Raw genomic sequence first — 26,332 nt, forward strand, 5'->3', positions numbered from 1 at the left:
CCATAGAGTAAAGTGGATTTCTTTTCCACAATTATGTGGCACTACAAATGTTCAAGTTTTGATGTGAAAACTTATGTCTGATGCTATCTTTCATATGTGGATGTACATGGACATGTAAAGTAAGTTGAATTGGACATAGCAACTGTCACTTGAGAAATAGGAGTCACGTAACAGGTTTGGCTACCACTGTTTCATTAATACCACATTCTATAAAGTCCTTATATAAAACTGATTATTTAAAACTTCTTGAAAGGAAACTTTTTCATTAGTAATTAATTTCAGTTCCCATGCAGCAAACTCTGAAATTACTTTGCTTTTCTTCTAATATCTACCAATGTTGAATTTTTACTGATTATTTGCTTCCAATATAGATGAACACAACTGCATAGAGACTTCTGTTTTCTCTGTGGATTTAGAGTCTAGATAATAATTTTAAAAATTGTATACAAAAACCATATATATTTGAGTAGGATCATCTGGAAAGTTTTAACTACAGTTTGAGGGACACTAGTACATTCTAGCAGTATTTGCCAGCTCTTTCATCGGCTAGTGGCATTTATTGGCTTTCTTGACTGATGAAGGTTGATTGACCTTTATAACTAGAAATAATGACTTCTTGTTAACTATCAGACTTGTGAAATACAAGGTTATTTTCTCATAAGCATCTGGATGTGACTATTACTCTATTTCAGAATGGGCTTCTATTCTTTCTGAGAAATGTATCTTTCCCTGTATTATTCTACATCTTATTTTGCAGCAGTTTAACAATTCTCTGTCTTGAGTCAGAAAGCATTTAGCTGTAGTTCTGTCAATAAGGACCCAACAGAAAATGACTTGAGCTGATCTTAGAACAGTTTTTAAAATCTGACACCACACAGTAATGTATATCTTAGTATTATCTACTTGGGCAAAGGCTTTTCTAACATGTTGAGATCCACCTAGTAGTTTAGCCTTACTTAATACAGGATCTAGTGCATGCCAAATATGTGTGTTATTCAGTGGGACCATGTATATAATATATAGTGATTCAGAGGGATCATGTATAAAGAATACAGTAGATTTCCCCACCTGACCTCTTACAATTGGGTGAATAAGGTAATGAGATAAAGTTGATTTCACTTGAAGCTTCTTATATCATAAATGGATGGAACAACAGGCTTCATCTTTTGATTATACAGGAAAGAATTCACTTCCATAGTCTAAACAAGGTCAAAATCCTTTGGGAAATGTTAGATATCTCTCTGCTACAATCCCAAAGGATGATAGTTCTAGAGTAACAGCATTCTACTGCTACTAATATTTATTTTAAAAAAAATCTTTACTGGAAGTTTCAATTTGTTGGATGTTTTAATTTACTTGCCAAATATGGAAAGTTGCTAATCCAAAACAGTAATTAGCAAAGACTCTGGGCAGCTTGAGAGTAGAACCTTCTCTTTCTGTTTTGCAGGTCAGTTAAAGTGAAGCAAGATGGATGAGTTCCTTTCTTATCCTGCTTTTTCATATAATCTTCACATTAAACAAAGATTAATATTTGCCTTGAAATATATTCAAAGAAGCCTGTTTTAGTCATTGAAGAGTATTTGTTTGTTTAATTCAATTTGTACACTGCCCAACTCCCAACAGCTCTAGGCACTTCGGATGTATACAGCTGAAAGAATCTCTTTTCCATGAGTGCTTTGCAAGATTGTGATTTTTTAGGGATATTACACAAAGTCCTTATCTTATCTCAAAAACAATTCTAGAGGATGGCAGGACAAAGTGTAAGAAAAGGCCGGGGCACACACATTAAGTAGCAACACAAGATTTCTGTATTACATCCTACATGCAGAACTCTGACTACTCTTCCTATAAAATCAAAACTATTGTGGTGCTTTCAGTATGCTGTAGAATAGCATGTACTGATACATAGCATAGAACTGTAACTGCAAATGGCCTCAAAGCTTCCGGCATGGAAGATCAGTGTGAATTATAAATGGAAAGAAATCTTCATCCCATTGTAAAAGGCACATATAAAATAAAAGGAACTAGTAATATATTAATATATTCACAATCATTTTCTACTGTTGGATCTAAGAGTTTCTTTTAATATAAAGGTTAGGTAGAAGCTTCTTGGGAGGCCCAAAGGCAGAACATGAGAATATTAATTCTCATTGTTGCTCTCACCAATGAAAATGTTAGAAACATGCTGCTTCTGATCTCATACTACATATGACCATCAAGTAGCACTGATAACTCTATTAATTATGTCTAATCATCTACTTTAATAGCCATTACCATATCTTGTGGTAGCAAATTCCACAATTAACTATGTGATTGAAGTATTTCCTTTTGTGTATTCTGAATATTTTATCATTCCATTTATTAGGAATGTTGTTTAATGGGAAAAGGGGAAAACTTTATCTCCAAACTACATATTATTTTTCAAAACTCCAGCATTTCCTTCATCTGAAGAACTGCTCACACTTCTGGTTGATCTTTTCTACAGTTTTTCTATCAATGCATTCCTCACTGATTGTTTCATCGACATGGAAAACAAGGAATTCTTGATTATTAGGTAATCCTCGCCTATTTCAGCCACAACATGAATCCAAAAGACATGTCCATGCAGTTACTGAAGGAGACAACTATCCTTACGTTGAACAGTTCATACAATGTTGTCCACATAAACCAAATAAAAAAGACTAAGGAACAGGAATGATTTTCCAGCACAAACTCATTTCAGTAATTCCAAAAACACTAGTGTGTGCACATTAAAAATGTATTTCATTAGAATACTGGAAATACAAAACAACTCTGCAATGTTTCTTAACCCACTGTTCTTTTCTTTATGTAATAAGCTATATACCAGATAACTCTTTTATCAGAAATTAAGCCAGGTTGCTTTGATGCTGGAACTTTCAAAGTGATTTTCACTCCATTTTTTATTACTATAGCTGATTTATTGGCACAGTAATTAGTACATGAATTCATAGTTTTTTGTAGTCTAATTGTAGGAGACAGGAAATATGGAAGTAGACAGCAACAGATATGAGACTTTGGTCACTCACAGAAAAATTTGTACCAATATGAGGTAACAGCTTTTTCGCAAAATGTTAAATGAAGAAAAAATAATAAATTCAGCCCCTAAATGGTCTAGTATAACTGTGCAAACAGTTCTGGATTTTATATATCTTTTAATTTATACTTGCCCCTATCTAAAAATATGGAAACTGGAAATACCTTAAACAAAAAATGTAAAATTGTCAGCTGGTAGGTAATGGAAAGATAAAAGGTTATTAAACAGTATTTATAGGATCCAGAAACATTCATTTTCAAAAATATATTCCTGTACCAGATTGCTCATATTCTACAGTGCAAATAAGGAGGAAAAAAACAATATTGTAATCCTTTGATTTAGTGAGTTCATATAGAAAAATGGCTAGGGTGTGGGAAGCTGGCAATATATAATTGAAGAAGGTATCTTTTCCATGCAACTTGGCAGCAAGAGAGCAGCTATTATAAATGAGTAATGTGCTGATGTTTTTTGGTACAGTGGAAACAGTAAGCTCTCTGTGGAAATGCTGATACTCATAAAAGCCTCAGAATATACACAATCTGACATCAAATATCTAGTTGGCTGAGTGGTGTATTCCAACGTGCTTCATTAACAGATTTTTCTCATTTATGATGTTAGCATGTTAAATTTCCCAGGAATAGCATCTGGCACAGCAACATTTCTTGAGCTGCAACTGGAGGAGCTAACAGATTTTGCAGAGTAACTGAGAGAAGAAGTGCATTAGAGAAAGCAATCTCATAAAAGTTCTGCCAGGTCTGTCGTGCTTCACTCTGCATTTTAGCCATCTATACCAATACCAAATGTGAAGTTCCACTCTTCATTCTAAATTTAAATGAAGAAAAGCATAGGCTTAGTAGAGCAGTTTATAGCTTTCAGCAAACTCCACTGGAGATGAGGATTAGAACTGTTGACACTGATGTTCTGTTTTGTTAAGCAAATCACAAGGATCAAAGCAGGTGGTTCTCACAAAGACTCTGCATTGTTGCAGTCCTTTATATCATACATACTCATACCTTCCACTTTGGATCCCCCAGCAAACATTAAAAGTATTTTGTCACAATGCTTGATGCCCAAGGATTAGTCTTCCAGAAGAGGAGGAGGACTGAGGTGAAGCTGAAAAGTCTCATTCTGGAAAATACTATTCAGGGCAGGATCCCCCTGGGAGACATGGAAGAAACCATGTTTTTCACCACCATGATCTTCAGACAGTTCAGTCAAAAGTGCCAACTACAAAATAAAAGAAAAATACATTTATGCAATGTGGATAATGTAAATGATAAGAAAAACTGAGGTTATGTAGGCAGTGCAGAAACAAATTATTTCAAAGGGGAACGATCAACACTGAGTTTTCATTAAAGTCACAAACCTCTGCACCCTTCTCACCAATTGTGTTAAAACATTCTTGGCCACATCACAATGAACATGCATGTGAATTACACATATATACGAAAAATGCCTTTTAGAAGTCAGATGGGAACAATAGGTATAGCTGGAAAGGACAAAAATAGCTTTATGACCATATCCCTTAGGATATAGGTAAATATCCCTTAGGATATAGGTACATATTTACATATTGAGGCATTTCAGGTTGATTGTTTTGAAAACAAGGATAGTGTTTAAGAATAAAAATGTAAATATATACTTTAGGAAAGTATGAGCCATTTCAGTGAGCACATGATCCAGAAAGTTGAATATTTGATTAACAATATTATTGTGCATCAAAAGGCATGGAAGAGGACAATCAAAATGGTACTGGAAGAACCTTCCTCTGAGAAAAGGTTGTTCTAATCTGGTGCTGTTTAGCTCAGGAAAAAGTCAGTTAAATGAAGCATGGTAAAGTTGAAAAAAATCGAGCATGGTTTAAAGAAAGAAACAGAAATTTTTCATTTGCTCTTACAGAACTAACAGCTACGGCAGTTGTTGAAGATATGCAGGACAATGCAGTCACACTTTCTGCATTTCCTGCTTCTGGGCATCAAATAAGCATTTGGTTGGTCACCAAAAGAAAAGATGCAGAACCTGATAAGACATTGATTTCAGTGTGGTTTTTATGTCCTTACATTGTTTATTTTCCATCCAAGAAAAACACAGTCACAACAATAACCTTTATGATATTTCAGATATCTAATCAACAGACATTAGAAGTTGGATTGAGTTTACATTAAAAATACAAAATTACATTACCCTTGATGTTCCACGATATAGACGACAGAGCTGGTCAAAAGCTTGAGCTTGCTGAGGATCCAACAGACACTCTGAACTAGTCTAGAAAACAAACATTATTAACTTAAATCACAGAGCTGGAAAGGGACATTTAGACTACTGAGCCCAACATCTGCTCAGTGCACGAATCCAAATTAAGTATCCCACACTATCCAATCCCTGCTTGAACCTATCCAATGAAAGTAATTAGTTCCACTGTCAAACTGCTCTTATAATTAGGAAGTTTTATTTCCAATATTCAATTGCGAATTGTCTTTCTATAACATTTGTCTATTATTTTGTATCATGTACTCTGAAATAATGAGAAACACCAAGTTTAGTTGGATGGAGTGGAAATCCATTTGCCAAGTTACTGTAAGTCAGTGAATTACAAAAGTTACCTCCTTGAAAAAAAAGAAAGAAAACACTATCCAAGCCTTTATAAGCATCCATTTACTGTAATGGGCAAGTTCCACAGACTTTCCACAATACTGTAAGCTTATCCAGCTGCATAGTCAGCCAAGCTAAAGACTCTGCTCTTGCACGACTCCCAGAAGTTGCAGCCTGAACTCCATTTTAGCCCATGGATACTGACACTCTGTACATCAACATCCTCCACAAACCTCAAGCTATTAAGATCATCACTGATGTCAAAACAGACGCCTTGCCATCGGATTGTGTGACTTCGTATTCATCCATAACTACTTCATCTTCGGCAATAACATGTATCTGCAAATCAGTGGCAAGCCATGGGCACACGCATGGCTCCTCAATATGCCAACTTCTTAATGGCTAATCTAGAACAACTTTCTCAACTCTTACACCCTGAAGCTTCTCCTTTACTTGGGATTTACTGATGACATCTTCTTCATTTGGATCCATGGAAATGAATCTTTCATCAACTTCTATAATGGCTTCAACAATTTCTACCCCACCATCATCCTCAGCCTTAACCTACCTACAGAACAAGTTCATTTCCTTGATGTCATGGTAAAACAATACAAAGGACACATACATTCCACATTATACAGGAAATGTAAGATCACCAGGCATACCTTTGTGCTTCCAACTTCCATCCAGAACACATCCCCACATTTAATCATCTATAGCTGCATTTGTTCTGACCTGCTTGACAGAGATGCTCAACTGATGGAATTAAGCCCAGCATTCAGGAAACCAAATTACCTACCCAATGAGACCATAAACCAATCAATAAAGCTAGATTGATTCCCAGGGAGAACCTATTACACAGATCACAACAGAACACCACTGGTTGTCACTTACAGCTTATAGCTGAAGCCACTCAAAAGCATTATTATTAAGCTACAGCCCATACTGGAGAATGACACTGGACTTTCTCAGGCACATGGTGGCAGGCCCATACTTCCATACAGACAACCACCCAACCTGAAGCAGATTCTCACCAGCAACAAGTGATCTCAAAGTGACCATTCTGAAAAACAAGACAGCAACAGCACCACTAAATGAGAGATTGCTGAACTCACATATACAAAAAGGTTTCAATCTATCTCAAAAGATCTCAATAAAAACAATGTTTTTTTAACATGTTAGAATTGTCAATTGATAAGATGCCTGTAATCTGTCTCACATGTAACCTGCATCTGAATAAGAAGCCTGTCTTCCCCTCCCTTCTCTCCTTCCGCCTCATCCCAATTTAAATCCTGTATCAGTTTAGCCACACTACACATCTGAAGTGAAATGCAGCTCACAAACATTTATGCTTTTTAAATAAAATTGTCAGTTGGAAGAGGCTTATCAGATGATTCCTGATTCTTTTCTGGAATAATGAATGTCATAAGCTTGCCATTTTTTCAGGTGTTTGAAGAGTGCTACAATATCCATTTTTTATTTTCAGGCTAAACATTCAAACTCCATCAATATCTCTTCAGAGGTGTTACTAATCTCCTTATTGACCTTGTTGCCCTTCTTTAGACCTTCAGAAGTTTGTCTCAATCTTTCTTAAAGAGTGATGCCCAGAACTGGACACAATATCTGAGGTAAGGTCTGACCAAAACAAAGTGGAATGATTAACAATTTGGAAATTATAGTTCTGTTGATGCAGCCAAAAAGGGCATGCATCATTTGCAACCATGTCACACTGCTGCTCATTTTCAGTTTGCAATCAACTACTTTCCCAAGATTTTTTCCATAAGTACAGTTACCAAGCCATGTGTCCCCTACCCTACAGCTGTGCATTTTATTTTGTTCTAAATGAAGGACTTTGTAGCTGCTTGGTTACATTTCGTTACTTTCAGCCCATTTATCCACAATATCTTTTTGAATGTTATTTCTATCTACTGGTATTAGCTATTCCACCCAATTTTATGTCATCTACATGATAAGCATTTCCTGCACCTCTTCATCTAAGTCATTAATGAAAATATATTGAAGAGTAGAGGACTCAGAACCAATCTTTGTAAGCATCCTACTTTATATCACTCTCTGACAAGAAAGCATTGATAAATGCTCTTTGTCAGATTTTTGAGAAAGCTATGTATCCACTTGTCATGCCATCCAGCCCACTGTTAACTAACCAGCTAAGCAGCATGTCATAGGTTACTGTCTCAAATGTTTTGCTAAAGTCAAGAAATACACCTATAGGATTCCCACCATCTATTGAGAAAGTTACCAGAACAAAAAATGAGGTAAGAGTACTCTGGCAAGATTTGTTCTTGACAATTCCATGCTGACTTCTGGCAACTACTGTATTGTTTAAGGTACTTTTAGATCAATCTCTTTATGTTCTGCTCTCGAATCTTCCCAGGTATCCATGTCAGACTAGATGGTCTGCAATTTCCTGGACTCCACTTCTCCTTTTTGAAGAGAGGGACATTTCCAGTCATTTGGGGCTCCTCCAACGATAAGAGGATTTTTCAAGGATACTACATGAGGGTTCATCCAGATCACTAGCTAGTTCTTCTAGTACACTAGGATGCGATTCAATTGGTCCTGTGGATTTAACTCAGAGTAAAAGGATATTCCCTGACCATATTTTTAATCTGTCCTGCTTTTCACAATTTCCTGATGGAGCACGTAATTGTTTTTCCTTTGAAGAGGATGATCAAATAAAATACTGAGTGGCTCTGCCGCCCTCCCCTTTTTTGGTTACACGTTAGCATTTTGCTATCTTCATTGAGCAGCTGGTATATTGCTTCTTTTCCTTTTCTTTTGAATATATCTAAAGAAGCCATTTTCATTACCATCCTTTGCTAATCTCAACTCATTCTGCAATGTCTTTTTCCCAACACCAGCTCTGCAATTCAAGGCTGCCTGTCCATACTTTTCCTTTGTGATCAGGCCCTCTTTCCATTTCCTGTATATTTTGTTTGTTTTTAGATCTTTACTAATGTTCTGAACAATCCTTAATGCTCTGATTGCTATATTTTGAGCAATCCTCTTTTAAAAAATCTTTAAGTAGCTAATGTAACCCCCGCACAAATTGTAAAAGACTTCTGAACTGACATTTCATTTTATATTTCTCCCAATTTATTCTCCAAAAACTAAAAGCAAGTGAATATGTGAGTTTAACTCTCAGTGTGCAAGTAAGTTTTGAAGTTACATAACTTAATGTATATGTTGGCTCCAAACTACTGTAGTTAAGCAATACCATGCCTTTTCTTTACAGTCTATACACAATAATATAGAATAATTGGTTCCTATCTTAAGACATGACACAACTTCTTCCCCTTTGCTGTATTTTATTTGTACATATTGATCAATCAGATAATTCTTGAGGATGATTTATTGCAAGTAATTTTCTTATTGCCATGGAAACGAGTGCTGCAGGGTATTTTCTTTTTTTAAAACTAAAGGAAAACTCTATAGGGAACCCCTTAGAATATCTAACATCTATGTTATTCTGCCAAATATTAATGCTCAGACCTTCATACATATATATAATTTTTGTTTCAAACACCATCAGCTGGCCAAGCAACTAATAGTTTCACCCAAGAATATTCTTGCTCAGAATATTTATATATTATATTGAATTAGATTGAATCCTATTTGTAAAAATGATCATTTTTACACTATATACATCTTTTCTGAAATTTACAAATAAAACTACAGTAGCATGTAAAAGCTGAAACAGCATTATGAATGTAAATTATAAATTGTTTTTAGGAACCATCTTTTGCTCAAATAATCTGAGACATACATATGTTCTCCATTTGAGCTTGGCACATCTAGAGGAAAAGAACAGCTATGTGCGATTGCTGTTCGTTGATTGCAGCTCAGCATTTAATACAATCGTTCCTCAGCATCTTGTGAACAAATTGGGCTCTCTGGGTTTTAGTACTCCTTTGTGTAACTGGCTACTTGACTTCCTCACTGATAGGTCCCAGTTGGTGCGAGTTGGAAACAATACCTCCAAGCCTATTTCTTTGAGCATTGGCTCTCCTCAGGCTGTGTCCTGAGCCCATTGCTGTTCACCCTGATGACCATGACCGCTGTGCCAGGTTTACCACCAACTCTGTTGTGAAGTATGCAGATGATTCAGCGGTGGTGGGTCTTATCAGGGATGACAATGATTGGGCTTATAGGGAAGAGGTGAAGGGTTTGGTGGATTGGTGTAATATAAATAGCCTGGTTCTAAATGTTGAAAAAACCAAGATGATTATTATTGACTTCAGAAAGAACCGGCCCAGCCATACACCACTCTTTATTAATGACGTAGCTGTGGAGTCAGTCAGTAGCATCAGGTATCTGGGGTGCAGATAATGAATAGTCTGACTTGGTCTTTTAAACGAGCACAGCAGGGTTTGTATTTTTTGCGCCGGATGAGGAAAACACATCTTCCACCACCCATCCTCCTTACTTTCTATAGAGGAACTATAGTGTGTGTATTGGCCAACTGTATTTCTATCTGGTTTAGAGGTTGTAGTGCCTTGGATAAGAAGTCTGTGCAGAGGGTGGTGAGGGCAGCAGAGAAGATAATTGGGATTTCACTTCCTCTCATTCAGGATATAGTGCATACATGCTGTCTGTCCAGAGCCCAAAATATTGTTAGTGATCCCTTCCACCCCCATCATGGCTTGTTTTCCTTGTTATCCTCTGGGAAAAGGTTCCACTGCATTTGATGTAGAACAGCTAGATTAGATAATAGTATTGTTCCCTGGGCTATTAGATTTCTGAACTCTTAATAATCCCCTTTTACTTCATGGTGGTACATGTTGTATGTAGGACCGTGATATTTATTAGGGATAATGATTAGGGGAGTGGAATGGTAGAGAATATATATTATATATTATAGTAATTATTTTTTGTGAGCCAATTGTAACAAAATTTCATTTTAATGTGCACCTTGGTGTATAGTGGAATGACAATAAAAGTCTATTATTCTATTCTATTCTATTCTAAATTCTATGAATAATGGCAATTGTAAAAGGTTTGCATTTCAGAACACAAAGGAGTTTTCAAATTTATTTTCTCAGACTTACAGACATGCTTATATATTATGCCCAATCACCCTATTATATATCAATTTTTTTCATGAGAATAAGAAATAGGTCATGATGTTACACCATTCTAGGTCTGAGGATGTGGTCTTATAAAAAGTTCATTGTCTGAAGCTCAGCAAAGCCAATCTTGATGGCCCTTGGAATCAAACTCAGCTCAACTGTGTGTCAGGAAAAGCTTTTCTAAAGATTTCAGAGATTAAAGTCTGGAACTCCCTCCAGAGGCCTGGTTCCACAATAACTGTATGCATTTCAAGGAACAAAATGGCAGTCATCATTCTTGCACGCAGAGGAAAGAAGTTGACTTCTGCATGTCCATCATGCTGTTGCTGCTACTTTCGCTGTTGGCTTGGGCCAAAATGAATTTTCTGCCACCTGCCATTTCTGAAACTGTTCCTTGACTCTTCCTAACTGTATGCAGTTGTTACTGGAAGCAATCTCTAAATTTTTTAGTTCCATCCAACTTCCTTTTTGCCTTTCTTGGTCTGAACTGGAGAGGACAAGTTGTTAAGATTCATATGCTTGTACCAGGCGTAAAAAATACATTTCCTGTTATTTTTAAAAAAATACAAAAGACAGACTCAGCTGCAGATAGTCAAATCTGTAGGAAACCATTCTAGAAATGCTGAAGTATGAGATGGAATTTGAAACTTAGAAATACTCTTAAAATAAAGTTCTTCTATTCAAGATATACCCTTACATATGATATTCACAGCAATCATTTTCCCTGAGTATATGCTATATTTTCCAGCAGGATTGCTGAGCAGGGTGCTCGCAGAGAATGGGGGAGGGGGGAAGGGAGAGATAGGGTGCTGCACTGCTGTCACTTCACATACAAATCTCAACACTACTTCAAAATTCAAGCTGACAGTACTTTTCAGAAGAGCAAGAATGGCACTAAGAACTATACCCCAGATGCTCGGTGGCATTTTTAGCATCAATCCGTTTTTGGTCAAAGGAAAAAAAAATAAAGGAGCCTTGAATGTATATGTTAGAAAACATACTTTGAAAGCATATAGTAGCACTGTAAGTGGATACTAATGAAACAGCCATTTTGGCTTCATTAGATGTAGAAAAAGCCTTTGATAAGGTGCAAATTAAGATTTTGGAGCAAGTTATGAAATAACATTGGTTTCCAATTGAATTTATTTCTTGGAAATTATTATTATTTGAGTCCCTTTGTACAGGTTACTGATTCCTGCCTTGGGCAGGGTTGGACTAGAAGACCTCCAAGGTCACTTCCAACCCTATGATTCTATGATTCCAATTACCAATAGAATTATTTTGTGTTTTGTTTTGTTTATTGTTCTGATTCTATTAAATACTTGGGGATAATTATTCCTAAGAAAATACTTTAATAGATATGACTATTTCAAGTTATAGATTAACATACCTATCAGTCTATCAGTAAGAATAAATGCAACGAAAAGACATATGCTTAAAGAGTAATACATGTTCCGAGAGTTCCACTACCATAGTTCCACTGAAATATTTTAGACCAATTGATAAATTAATGGTTAATTTTTTAGAAAACGGTCAAAAATCTAGGAATTTCCTTTTAAAACTTTCTTATGACAGTGTTGGTTTTAATTATCCTGATTTTAAAGTATACCATAATGTATATTCGTTAACTTCTATAATGTTATGCAATTCTATGTTCCGAACCTGAGAGAGATTCTCATGCTGACAAGCAAGACATTCCTCAACTGTTAGTTAAGAGAATAGCCTCCTCACCAGATTATAAGGAGGCTTTGAGTAAAGAAGTGAAAAAGTATATGCCTTAGCAACTTGGGAGATAAATTAGATTCTAGTTGCTGAAATTTCTATACTTTTTTCCTATCCTCTTTCAGGTAAATCTTGTTAAATGAAACGCTGGGACAATCTTGTTTTTGTTGAAATGAGGTATCAAGAGCTTGATTATTGATTATATGCCATCAGATCAGCGTCCACTCTTAGCAACCACACAGATTTTCTCCATGACGATCCGTTCCTAATCTGGTCCTTCAGGTCTTCCAATAGTGCACCCATTGCCACTGTAACTGAGCCCATCCACCTTGTTGCTGGTTGTCCTCTTCTCTTTCCTTCCACCTTTCCCAGCATTAGGCCTTCTCCAGAGAACTAGGTCTTTGCAAAATGTGTCCAAAATTTGATCCTGGTCATTTGTGCCTCAAGTGAGAACTCTGAGTTGATCTGTTCGATGATCCATTTGTTTTCTTGGCTGTCCATAGCATTCTGAGGAATCTTTTCCAACTTCAAAATTCAAAAGCATCAATACTCTTTCTGGCCTGCTTCTTCAAAGTCCAACTTTCATTTCCATTGAGATGCACAGGGAATACCATTGCTTGCAGTATACTGATCTTTGTAGATACAGACACATCACAGCATCTGAATATAGTTTCCAAGGCTTTCATGGCTGCTGTACCAATTTGCTTTCTTCTGTTCCTTCATCTTTGGAGGTGTCTTTTCACGTTCATCCCTGACTTCCTTCAGTTCATTCCACAGTTCCTCTGGTTGTTTATCAATGAGGTTCAGGACTTCAAAGCGATTCCTGATATTCTCCTTCAAAATGGTGGGTATATAGTCACGATCATATTGTGGAAACTTGTTGCCTTTCTTTGTGTTCTTCAGCTTAATGTGGAACTTGCACATGAGCAGTTCATGATCTGTTCCACAGACAGCAGCTGATCATGTCTTTGATGTAATAACTGAGTGCCTCCACCTCCTTTAATCAATAATACTGTATAGTCAATTTGATTTCTATGAACTCCATCTGGTGATATCCATGTATACAGACACTGTTTTGGTTATCTGAAGACAGTGTTAGCTATGAAAAAATCATCGGAGTAGCAGAAATTGGTAAGTTGTTCTCATGCTTCATTTCAATTTCCTAAGCCAAACAATCCAAATATATCTTCCTCCTTAATATTCCCAACTTTGGCATTCCAATCTCCAGTCACAAGCAGGATATCTTGTTTGCATGTTCTGTTGATTTCAAATTGAACTTGATCATAAAATTCATCAACCTACTCTTCTTCTGCATCAGTGGTTGGAGCAGAAACTTGGATGATCTTCATATTAAAGGGCTGTCCATCAGTCAGATTCTATTTGGTCAGTGATTGCATTGTACCCAAGTATTGTTCTGCTATACCCTTCCTAACTATAAAAGGAATGCCAGCTAGAAACTGGGAGACTGAGTTCTAGTTCTACTTTAGGCACAAAACCAGCTGGGTGACCTTGGGCCAGTCACTCTCTCTCAGCCCTAGGGAGCTGGCAATGGCAAACTACTTCCGAAATCTTGCCAGGAAAACTGCAGGGACTTTTCCAGGCAGTCACCAGGAGTCCAAACTGACTTGAAGGCATGCACAAACACACACACGTGAGAAACTGATGACTTGGAAGAATAACTACTTTAAAAACTGAGGGAAAAGCTTTTGCGATGGGGGGAATATAAGCAGAAAATGGGATATTCACTCTTAAATAATTAATTAGTAATACTTTAAAAACTTTTGACATAATATAAAATGAATATAACTTACCAAAAATAAATGGATGCTAAATATCTACAGTTAAAACATCCCCACTAAAGTAATCAACCTACATTCTCTGTTGGTTCTTGTTTATCCAATTCAAGCGAGGAACATTGATATTCTAAAATCAGAATTTTCTACAACTTTGCCGTAGCAGCTAGATTACTTAAAGCTTCTGAATTATATTAAAAAGCTTGCAATCTAATCATGAGTCAGCACTGTGACAAAACTACGAAGTATGCAAATGCAATTATGGAAGACATTTAGAAGAAACACTTCTCCAAGATCCCTCTTTATGTTCCAATTTTCAATCAAAGCATATTCTTTCTCTCCTTCATACTCTCACATACAAACACAAGCACTCATGGAAAGAATTTATCTTTGTTTATAGAAATTCAGATGTGAGTAGGCACACAATCCGGACAAAGCTCAGCACATTTCTGCTCAGACAACATGCCTATTATTCTTTGGCACGTGACTAGATAATCTTGGTGCATCACTAGTAACGAAGTACAATTCTTTTCCTATATAACAGTTACTTCACAGGATGGGCACTTCCCCACTTCTATTTATATGTAACTGTTATGTACAAATATTGTCTTTCTAAGTGTTATGTCTGAAGGATCCCATTCATTTTCTTTTTGCAGTTTTTAAGTTGCTTTGTGAGGCTTTTAGGTACTTAGATCAGTTATATTCATTAAAATAAGTCTAAATTTAGAATTTAAAAAGTATAATAATAAAACAGAGTAACAATAACAAGTAAATAGTTATGACAAAAACAATTTGAGAAATCCGATGCTTGCAGAAGGCATAAAGAAAAGCCACTTTTATCAGATCACTCTGGAACAACATCCCAAAGGCAAAATGCCATCATAGAAAAGGTCTGACTGCTGCATATTCCATAACTGACTATATGAAGATCAAAGGTGTACAAATTTAAGCTGTAGAGAAAAGTATGATGGAAATCCCTATGGTTTCCCTTTTTTAAGATAAACACAAAATGCTCAGGAATAGTTTGCCATCTTTGAAAGAAACTGTGATGACAATGTATGTTACTGCATCAAATAAAGCATATCTTAAAATATTGCACTGTTTGAATTTTGAATGTTTGTGGGTTGCCCTCATCCACATTACATGAAGGAAAAATGACTCAAAGACTCATAACATTTAACTATGCTTAAGAGTCAATTCTAATTTCCCAGTTAACCAAGGGTTTGGGGAAGACCAGTAGAGAAATGGGGAGGCAGCTATGATAGATGAACTTGTTGGTCCTTCACAGAATCATCAAAGGTGTCTGTAAAAATTCTTTTGAGTTATAAAAGGCTGAATAATCAAGCTCACTGATTCCAGATTTTTTCTTTTAATCATTTTGGAGTTTTAGAAGAATAAGAATATAGCAAAAGCTGCTGCATCTTACTGAAGAGGTCCCTTATGATGAAGTTTTGTTTTAATAAGAGATTCTAATTCCCCACATTATTTTTTGCCATATCAAGGGACACACTGTGAGGAGCATTCCTCTCTAAAAAAGTTCAAAATTTTCAAAAATAATAATTAAAATTAAAAACATCTATTATGGTCATTTTGAAAGAGTAGATATTTTTCCTTGCAGTTATCCCATTATGTTGAAAGATGAAAACTAGCATGACTGCGTACAAATGTTACACAGCAAATGCCTTGGCTGATGCACAAATGGCAAAGTACCAGCAAGCATTTCCTGACTTTTTCTTGAGGTGCAGATATTAGTTGTAAAGAAAACACAATAGACATTTTGTTTTCATTGAATCAGGAATGTATACACTGCCTACTCAAATACACTCATATTGAAACATGGGAAGGAGTAATCAACAACTTTTTGGATGGCTGGTATAACATCTGTTTGACAGTACAGGAACAGCTTCATTCTGTAGCAGCTGACCTGAAGCTTTCAGAAATATCTTGTAGTGCTATCTAGGAGGCTGTTGAACCTGTGGATACCAAGGAAATCCTCTGTAATCTTAGCTCAGCTATTTGCAGTTTGGACACCCACCTTACCTGGCTAATTAAAGCAGTTGGGAAGGAGTCAAGGAATTGAATCTGGGCTGCAGTCAACACCTCTTGGAGAGAAGGGGAAATGCCAGAGGTCCTTAAAAAAGCATTGGGTTTGCCTGCCGTTGCCCACTTAAGAGGCAAGACCTGAATCCAACAAAATTAGACAACTATCATCCTATCTCTAACATTCTGGTTTGGAAATGTAATTGGAAAAGTGGTTTTAGATGGTTCTGGAGGATATGGATTATCTGAACTCTTGTCTGTATGGATACAGATCTGGGCATGGATCAGAAACCCCTTTGGCCACTGTACTGGATGACCTATAGCAGGGATTGGATGCAAGTGGTGTGAAATCTTTTCCTCCAAATCTATTAGTGGTATCCAAAAAGATACACAATATGGAGTCCTTGGTGCTCTCTGAGCCTTGTTGTTTTCTTGCAGACATTTCATTGCCAGAGTAGGCAACATCTTCAGTGCAAAGAGGGAGTGGGCCTTGCTCTCAGTTTATATACGGTGGCTTGCCCTGCTTGTATTGGTGGGGGTGTTGTTCTCTCCTTGGGAGTTCTTTGATTGGGCTGTTGTTTGCTGCTTGGGTGATTGCCTGAGTTAATAGTCCCTTGATTAGGATGTATTGTGCTGTTTGATGGTTCATCTGGTGTTAATCCTAGTGTTGATTTTTGCATATCTGGGTGTTGAATGCTGGCAAGGGAGTGTATTGGTCTTTTGGCTTTTCTATTGTCTCTTTTGAATGGTATGTAGATGTTGTTTACCTCTATGTGTCTGTTGATGGCTGCTTGGTCTGAGTGCCAGGCTTCCAGGAATTCTCTGGTGTTTTTGGATTTGGCTTGATTTAGGATGCTCAGAGTTTCCCAGTTGAAACTACGGTTGAGTCTGTCCATGTGTTGTGAGATTAAGGAGTTCTCATCATGTCTTCTGACTGCTAGTTGGTGATTTTGGATGCGCTCTGCTAGTCTTCTGCCTGTCTGTCCTACATAGTGGCTGTTACAGTCTTTGCATTGTATGTTGTAAATAACTCCTGTTTTTTCTTCTTAGGCTATTGGGTCTTTGGCTTGCTTAATAGGTTTTTAGGAGTTTTAGTTGGTTTATGTGCTACAGTGATGCCATGTGGTTTTAACAGTCTGTTGGTGGTTTCTGAGATGTTTCTGATGTATGGCAGTGTTATCCTTTTCATAGTTTCCATTGGTTGGGTTGTAGTGGGTTGGGTGGTGAGGCACTTTTTGATAAAGTTGAGTGGGTATCCATTTTGTTGGAAGATGCTGTGCAGATGTTCTTTTTCTTGTGTTCTGGGTTGCTGCAGTGTGTAGGTGCTTGTCTGAATAATGTTCTTACACAGCTTCTCTTGTGGGAGGTTGGATTGTTACTTTGGTAGTGGAACACTTTGGTAGTGGAGTACCAAAGTGCTATATTGCACAGTGTTATATTGGCTCAATTCCTATCTGAGTATGCAGGTCCAGAGTGTGGTTGTGGTGGGAGGGAGCACTCCATGGGTACTTCATTATGGAGTGCCTCAGGGTTCACTCCTTTCCCCTGTCCTTTCAACATCTATGTGAAACCACTGAGAGAAGCCATCCATTGGTTCAGAGTGAAGTAGCATTAATAGGCAGATGATACTCAGTTATATTTCTCCACCCTGGGCCTGGGCCCATTGGGAGATGCTCTGGAAATTATGATTCTGTCTGGAAGCTGTCAGGGTTTGAATAAGAAAAAAAACAGGTTCAGACTCAACCTGAACAAGACAGAGTGGCTTTTGAAACAAAGGCTTATTCCAGGACTGTATCAATGATGGAATTGTGCTCCCCCAGAAAGAGCAAGCTTGCAGTCTGGGAGTCCTCCTGGACTCATGGCTCCTGCTCGAAGAGCAGGTAAAGCCTGTGGCCAGGAACTTTGGCTGGTGCATCAGCTGTGGCTTTACCTGGAACAGGATGCACTGAAGATGGTCATTTCTGCTCTGTCATTTCTTGATTACTGTAATTTGCTCTACACTGGGCTACTATTAAAGACCATTTAGAAACTTCAGCTGGTCCAGAATGCAGTAGCATCCATACTCAGTGGTCAATCACAGTACTTCATATTACATTTCTGCTGCAGAGCTGCAGTGGTTACTAGTAGGTTTCTGAGTGCAGTCCAAGATACTGGTTGCTACCTATAAAGCCCATTATGGCTCAGGGCCTGTATATCTTAGGAACCACCTTTCCCCATAGTTTCTACCTGTCCTACCCACACAATTAGGGAGCTCCTGCTAAGAGTCAGTATAGCACAAAGGGGCCTGACAGTGGGCATTTTCAGCAACAGCTCCCCAATAGCTTGTCCCTTGAAGTATGGATGGCTCTGTGCTAATGGCCTTCAAGAAACAGGTGCAAGCATGGCTGTCTGGGGATTAACTGTACACCACGATGCTATTTTCCATAAGTCCATAATTTAGTCATTTACCCTTGTTGCTATTTTAATTAATATTTATTCTGATTCTAACTTTTGAAAGCTGCCTAAAGTCCAGTTGGTTTCAGGAGGTAGACTCAATCAATCAATCAATCAGCATATCAACCTTTTAAGAATGGGTCACTTCTTCAAGTCTTACCTGAGCCAGTGATACTGGAGTTCTTTTCTTTGTCTCCAAGGAAGTCACACTTACTTTCTCTCCTTTATTACTTGCGCTGCATTTAAAGCAAGTCCATCTCATCTGTCCTTTTTTTTCAGTGCCACACTCTTTACTTAGCAGACAAAGAGAATGGTACAAATGTCCACAACTGTTATAAAAACAGATTATATACATTACATTGTATGCATACATAACAAAAATAAAACCGAATACCTAAGGACATCTTAAAACATAATCAATTCTAAAAACATTTTTTACAACAAATGTTATACTTCTAAAAAGTATCTTAATGTCTAAACCATTTTTAGACATTAACAGTGTAATGTTATGGTTCCTTATTCAGGAGGAAGTCCTTTGTGTTCCAAGCAGCTTCCTACAACATACGTAAGCAATGGAATGCACTCTTAAGAAAGTCTAAGAAACCTTCCTTCTACACTTATTGCTTGCTACACTCATATAGTACCAAATCTCATTTTCAAAATCTTTATTATGGTAATTAAGTCATTAGAATAATCCTAGACAGAGATTTGATTGCATTACTCATAGAACTGTCATCAGTATATTGACAAGAATTGATAAAAGTTGAGTTTTGAAGGCACCTCAGGTGGGCTTCCTTGGAAGCAGACCTTCTCTCAGAAAATACAAATTTACCCTAATATACAGCAAATTCTCTTATCCCCAATTAATAACTAAAGCTGTATGGAAATAGAAGTTCCTGCCTTACCATGCTGAATTTCCCTTTTCCCTGCCCTCTTCCCTGCAAAAATGACACCATTTCCCTTTCCCAGTCAAGTATGTTATGTCTTCTATTTAAAAAAAAAAAGGGAGACAGCATTTCTGCCCTACTGCTTTCCAACACAAGAAACAGGAATAGTGTATCACTGTAAGAAGCCTGTTCTCTGACCATATTTTAGTCTCTCTCAGCTATACGAGACAGGAGTGTTTCTTGCCTGCTGCTGTGTAAATGAAAACGTTAAGCAATTTTTATATTTCTTGCATTTCTTAGTTGATAGTGGCCGTATAGCACCTCTCACATCCATCCAAGATTCTATTTCATGGTGACTTGCTCTTTGCTCAATGCTCTTTCACATTGTTGACATTCAACTTTATGCAAAATGAATTAGAAGTAGAACCCAAACTGAGGTTTTATAGTTCTATATTAATTAAGAATCCAAACAATGAAAATCCTACACTATAGCAGCTATCCATGATCTTCTAATGTTAACTGAAAGCTTCATGTTTTCAGGTTCAACCCATTTATAATTTTCCTTGTCTGCAGAATAAAGGTTTGACTGCCCTGTAATTAATAACTTCCATTACTGGTTTTTACATAGTTTTGTTTTCAGCTGAAAAGGCTGATAATCAATATTATTATTAAGGCTATAGTTTGGTCAGTAATAGAAAAGGTGCACATATACACCAAATTATTTAGTGATATAGGGATAGCTGCTCAGTATCAAAGTTCCCTATCTTCTTCATTAATTAGTAAATTAATTTACCAATCTCCAGAAGCCTTCAAGTCCTCCCTTCCAAACCCACTCATTGTTCAAGCTGTTCACTAGCCTAGACTTACCTGAAGACTATAATTTGGTCACCAGTCTGTTGCCTTCTCTTGTATTGTTGCAAACAAATACAGCAATAATCTTGTTTGGGATTGAGCCCTCTAGTCACAGATGCTTTCAAATTACGTAAAGACCAGTGGAGGTCACGGTTGAGTAAGCTTGTTGTTGTCTCCAAAAGAGTCTAGCCAGGCAAAAGAATAATATAAAATAATTTAATTTGTTGCCATATTATATACGTTTTGCATGTGGAAAAGTATATCCTTTATTAATATTAATACAAGACAGAAATTACACATCTTAATATACATTATATGCTAGCCTAGCCTCCTGGCAAGTTCACTATTTATCTTATATATTATATATCTTCCATACTATCAAATGCCTTTTGTTTGATAGCTTATTATCCCAATAGTATAATTTTAAATTTTGAACTATTCCAATGACCCAATATAATACATACTACTTGTGTTTTCTGCTTTACTCTCTTGCCATTTTAATTAATTAAATATCTACAGCCCTTGAAGAATTTTTTCCAGCAATCACACAGGAAACATTACATCTGCCTGTCCCACATCACATTACATTACATCTCCCAGATCCAGCAGGGAGGTCATGCTGCGGGTCCCATCAGCTAGGGAACTACATTTGACAGGGCCCAAGCAGCGGGCCTTTTCTGCTGTGGCACCTGCTTTATGGGATACCCTCCCCACCAGTGTGAGACTGCCTTCATCCTTTTTGACTTTCTGGAGGTCCCTCAAAACCTGTTGTGCCATTAGGCCTGGGGACCCCAGGTGACTGATGAAATAGTGAGGTGGCTCCATTATCATTAACATCTCCTCTCTGCTCAATATTTCTTCTCTTTTTAGCCTTGTGCTTTTTTACAATTTTAAAGTTTTTAACAACAACTGTTTTATATATATTTGTTTTGTACAGCTCTGTTGTACACCACCCAGAGTCATTTCTTTGTGAGATGGGTGGCCATATAAATTTGACAAATATATAAATAAACATTTTGAAAAAGAAAAATAATTACTGTTTTAGTTCTATTTAATATGGATAAATTCAAACATAATCAGTTTCACAAATCTGCATGAAACTTCTTTATCAGATACATATTTATACTATGACTATTTAAATATCAGGTTTTTTTGTCTGAGACCATTTGGTTGCTGGGGCTATTAGATGACCTCTGGGGGAGCAATAAGCCTGGCACCTATTAACACCCAGGCTGATGCAGGCCGTGCCCCCCTCCCCCATTCCTTGGCCAGTGTCCTTCAAGGCCATTCTCTGGGCAGTAGGAGAGCCCGGTTCTTTCAACCCAGACTCTCTCCTCCCACATTGTTTCTGTGTCAGTCCCTGGATCAGAATTATGGATCAGTCTAAAACACAGCAGGCCAACAGGTTGGGTGTTTTGTGGGTGGAAGAAAGGAGGAAAGAATTGTGTCTACATTGCGCAACATCTCCACACATAGCTGTCAGCTGTTCAGGCTGTCAGATATTTGGGCTAATTTGGGAGTTGGCTCAGAGATCTAGTGGGGAAAGAACCTCCTCTCCCATTTTTCCTGTTGTCTTTTACAACTGTCATGAGCACTGATGGTGAGCAGGAGGGGGCCCCTATCCAGGGGGGAAAACGCATGCGTAGTAGTGAGGAGTTGAGCAGCCATTCAAAGAGACACAGAACAGACCCGCCTTGACTTTTGGGGTTTATCTGTCTGGGTTTTCCCACGCTGCTTCCGTTTGTTAGGATTTTCTGTCTAATGTAGCAGTAATAAAACACTAGATATTTATTCGTCTCAGCGTGGTTCCTGACAGTTAGGACAACAGCCCAGACAACTGATCCACAGGCTGGGATAGGTGGCAGATGAAAAGGGGGTAGGGGTAAAGTTCAAAATGATTGCCAATCATAGCAGTGCTTTGATTGATGGATGGATTCATCAAGATTGGTGAGAATAAATTCATTTAAAATTATTTAAAAGGTCTTTTGATTATATAAACAAAACCATCATTAACTCTAATAACTGCATGAGATCCTATTGCAATACTTGCCCTAGTTTGGGCTATTATATTCTGAGGATATAATTACTAGTATCCTTACAACAGAAGTGTCATAGCACAGTCATAATGTTTATTCACTAAATATAATGCTTCAACAATCAAGAGAATCTCATGGCCTTGTAAACTACTTTCCATTCTCTCCCTTTCATTTTCATATAGACATTTTATTAAAATGTATTTCCTGTTTTGAAGGTAATGCAGTATATGATATTACACATCTATATTATTTACCATCTACAACAGATATCACCAAACCAGTTAAAACCAGATTCAGGTAGCTTTAGAAACTCTGTTTGTATGTTAATATATAAAAAAACAGGAGTGTGGAAGGAGACCTAGAGAAGCAAGATTAAAAAGAGCATATCCCAGTTCATGTATTAGTGGCACAATAGCTATCTGTCCTTGTCCTACTTTCCTTTTCAAGAGGATATAGCCTAGATTCTCCTCAAAAACATCTACTCATGCTTTTTGATTCCTTGTGCCCAAGATGGCTCACACAGGATTAGCTTTCTTGCTTGGTTCCCACATTCTTTGAGGCTCATGTCAGAGGAGGGGATTACCTACCCACTTCTAAATTATGGGAGGACTGATGATAAGACAAGAGATATAAAGAAATGAAGGGAAGAGTTAAAAGATATGGTTGCTATAGTACTGGGCTAGACATCTGACATCTCTAGCTAATAATTACACAAATACAAAACAGGCAACTTCTGTGTTATTACAATGTATATCACTATTGTTTATGGAAACATGCAAACACACTTGGTAGAGGCTCTGACAAACATCCTCCTAACTGCTACTAGTCTACAATTTCTATTAAGCATCAATTTGGTGGCATCTGAAGTCAATTCCTAAATATCAGAGCAACATAAGAATAAAACATGGTGCAACAGAAACTTTGTTATGAAAGCGAAATGTTACTAGATGAACTTAGACCTTTTTCCCATAAATGCATTGTTCCATCCTTGTTAAAGAACTGAAGAGGAGGCAGCTGATCCACAGTTCAGAAGAACTCTAAATTCAGTTTTTTACAGAAGCAAGGATGCAATGTACCCAGACTCCTTGAAGCCTGTTAAGTGAGGATGAGAACTAAGGACACAATGAGCGCTGGAGAGGAGGAAGGAAGAGAAAGAGGGGTGATCTGGAAAGAAAAAGAGGGGGAACTGGCAGATTTCTAAAGGGAATCTTGCTCAAGGTTCCCTCAACTCTATCCATTCCATTCAAGGGAGACAGGGATCTTCTTTCAAAATAAATTGATAAATATATCCCAGGCAAACATTACTAGATGAAAAACAGCCCTTAACTGATTAAATATTTCAGCTGATAATAAAACCCATAAATTGTTTATAAGCAGATAAACATAAGCAAATATACATCATATTTGTTCAATGTGGTACAGTATACAATTCTACAACATTTTGCTTTCAATCAATTTCCATCATGTTTGGAAATAATAGAAAGCTGTACTTAGATATAAAGATATCTTGAAGCAATAAAAAATAGTCAAGATTCAGAAAGCTGCATTTAGGAATTGAATATTTACAGACTATCCAAATGACCTACTGAAGCTTAATGAATTTTGTCTTTTCAAGGACAGCTTTTCAAATCCCAATTCAATGGCAAGGACAAAATGTTCAGTCTTCTTGTACTGGATGGCTGAATAATAACTTTGCTATAAGTGAAGAACAGCCTGCTAGGGATTGAGAGAAATAATGGTGCCTTGCTCTTCTACACTATTGTCCTGTTTTTGTTTTTAAAAATATGACTAGACAACTTATTTACAAATACTACAAAGGGAGATACAGTGCGAAATAGAATTGAACTAAAATCTAGGCATGCAATTTTTCAATCTAACTTTAGTATCTTGGTAAACAGAAGATGGTAGGCAAAGTCAGAGTTCTTTTCACCAGAGATGATGCTGACAAAGGACATTACCATCTTTTACCTTGAGGTTATCCAGTGTAAGCACCCAGGTTAGTTGCTGATACGTGCTCACACCGAGATCAGGGATCGGTACTGGGTATAGACACATACTTGATGGTACTGCCATTTAGTATATAGAACTTCCAAACCTGTGGTTATTTGCTTAACTGATGTCCAGGAAGGATCAAGGCAGAGTTCACTTAATTTTCCTTTTAATATGAATTGACCTAATTTACACTTTCTGAACTAAATATATACATCTGAACACAGTTATGCTATATTGCTAAATTTTACACCACAGTTCTCCAATCAAACATGGTATGAATTGGGAGGAATTGCAACTCAAAATGTATGTAAGTTGTGCACAAAATAGATGGGACAAGCTTGTGCAAGTGAAAAGCTAACACAATGGTTTTTAGCTTGCTAATTTTTCCTCTGTTAAAGTTCCTAGAAGTTGGTAAGGATCAATGAGGGTCAAAACTCTAATTTTTGGACAATGTCAATTTTAATCAACAAGAAAAAAACCCACATTCTACTTACCTGCTCATAGTTAAAGCTGTCTAGCATGCCCAGCACAAGACCTTGAATTTCTCCAAGTTTTCCTCTTCCATATACTGGATCCTGTGTGAAAATTATTAGAAGCTGATGCGAATCAACACATAAAGAGAAGGTTTGGCATGTCTCTTATCCAATAAAACTGATAGAACACAAGAAATAAACAGAGCTATAATTTCTAAACTGAGTTCAGCTTTTTTCAACAAAAATATTTCTATTTATATTCTTTGTAAAATGTTTAATAAAATTTATATTAAAAAAATAGTTCTATGTTCACAATCTGCAGAAGACAAATTCAAAAGGGGAGGGTTTTGTGAAGGGAGGCTAAATCCTATGACCTGGATATATACATGGTTTTCCACTAGTAAAGGTTTTCTTGGAACACCGTAACCAAAACAATGCCCCACTGGAATGTTCAAGATCCTGCACAAGGCTGCTTTGAATGGATTCTGCTCTAGAAGAATTCTGTCTGAACTTACTTAGGGGTTTTTCTAGTCTCCCATGAAATTGCTTTAGCAGAGAATGGAAATTCCGTAGGGCAATCTTTCCTTCTGTAATAATATTTTTTAAACCAGGTTTTGGTTTAGTCATCTTTAAGAGCTAATTAAAGTAAGGCGGCACGTTGCCTCCCCCCAGTCTTTTTTTGTTATTATTGTCTAGCAGTCTTGCCTCAGTCTGCATAGTCCCCTGCTTTCATTTTTAAAAGCTGTAGCTGTTGTGGATATCCATAGTCAGAGCGGCTTTGGAATATGTTCTTTGATGATACAAAGAAGTAGGAATAGAAAAAGATTTTTCAAAGGAGTAAAGAATAGATTATAAGTGAAAAAACAAGGGATTTACCAGTATCACAGAAATTTTTCAGTATTGCATTAATTGATTATAAGTAACTGAGTACATATTATCATGATAAAACCTGAAAATTGCTCTTAAATTTTACATGGTATATAAATATCAGAAACTGTAGTCAGCAAAGTATACATTATAACATGAAACTGAAAACTATGATAAATTCAATCCATACTACTTGACATCTAGTCTAATTTAAAGATCCTGCACAACTGAAAATATTAAGATTTATGTAAAGAGAAACCCATGTATAAATCCATGGTACAAAATTGGTGGTGGTACAAATGCATATATAAAATTATAATCTAGAAATGGTCCCCAAAATTGAATTAAATTCTATGTCAAATTTACTTTTAAGATACAAAGTTACTTTAGACATCAAAGCATATCTCCACAACTTAGTTAACCATTTTTCCATAGAGGGGATCAAATATCCTTTCCAATAAGACAGATAAAAATCCTTGTAGCACTTAGCATATACAAAA

The 26,332-nt window shown here is 36.9% G+C and overlaps 1 protein-coding gene across 1 annotated transcript in view; it reads right to left on the reverse strand.

The window, feature by feature from the left end:
• Positions 1-3,813: 3,813 nt before the first annotated feature.
• VPS8 (VPS8 subunit of CORVET complex) overlaps positions 3,814-26,332 on the reverse strand; it is a 98,374-nt gene continuing 75,855 nt past the window's right edge. The window contains exons 41-45 of the mRNA XM_063306859.1: positions 24,987-25,067; positions 20,480-20,649; positions 18,886-19,054; positions 5,240-5,320; positions 3,814-4,282 (exon numbers count right to left, since the gene is read on the reverse strand). Coding sequence (XP_063162929.1) covers positions 4,133-4,282; positions 5,240-5,320; positions 18,886-19,054; positions 20,480-20,649; positions 24,987-25,067 — 651 coding nt within the window. The 3' untranslated portion in view covers positions 3,814-4,132. The remainder of the gene's footprint in view (positions 4,283-5,239; positions 5,321-18,885; positions 19,055-20,479; positions 20,650-24,986; positions 25,068-26,332) is intronic.

The sequence above is a fragment of the Candoia aspera genome, chromosome 6 (genome assembly GCF_035149785.1).
Source record: "Candoia aspera isolate rCanAsp1 chromosome 6, rCanAsp1.hap2, whole genome shotgun sequence".
Lineage (NCBI taxonomy): Eukaryota > Metazoa > Chordata > Lepidosauria > Squamata > Boidae > Candoia > Candoia aspera.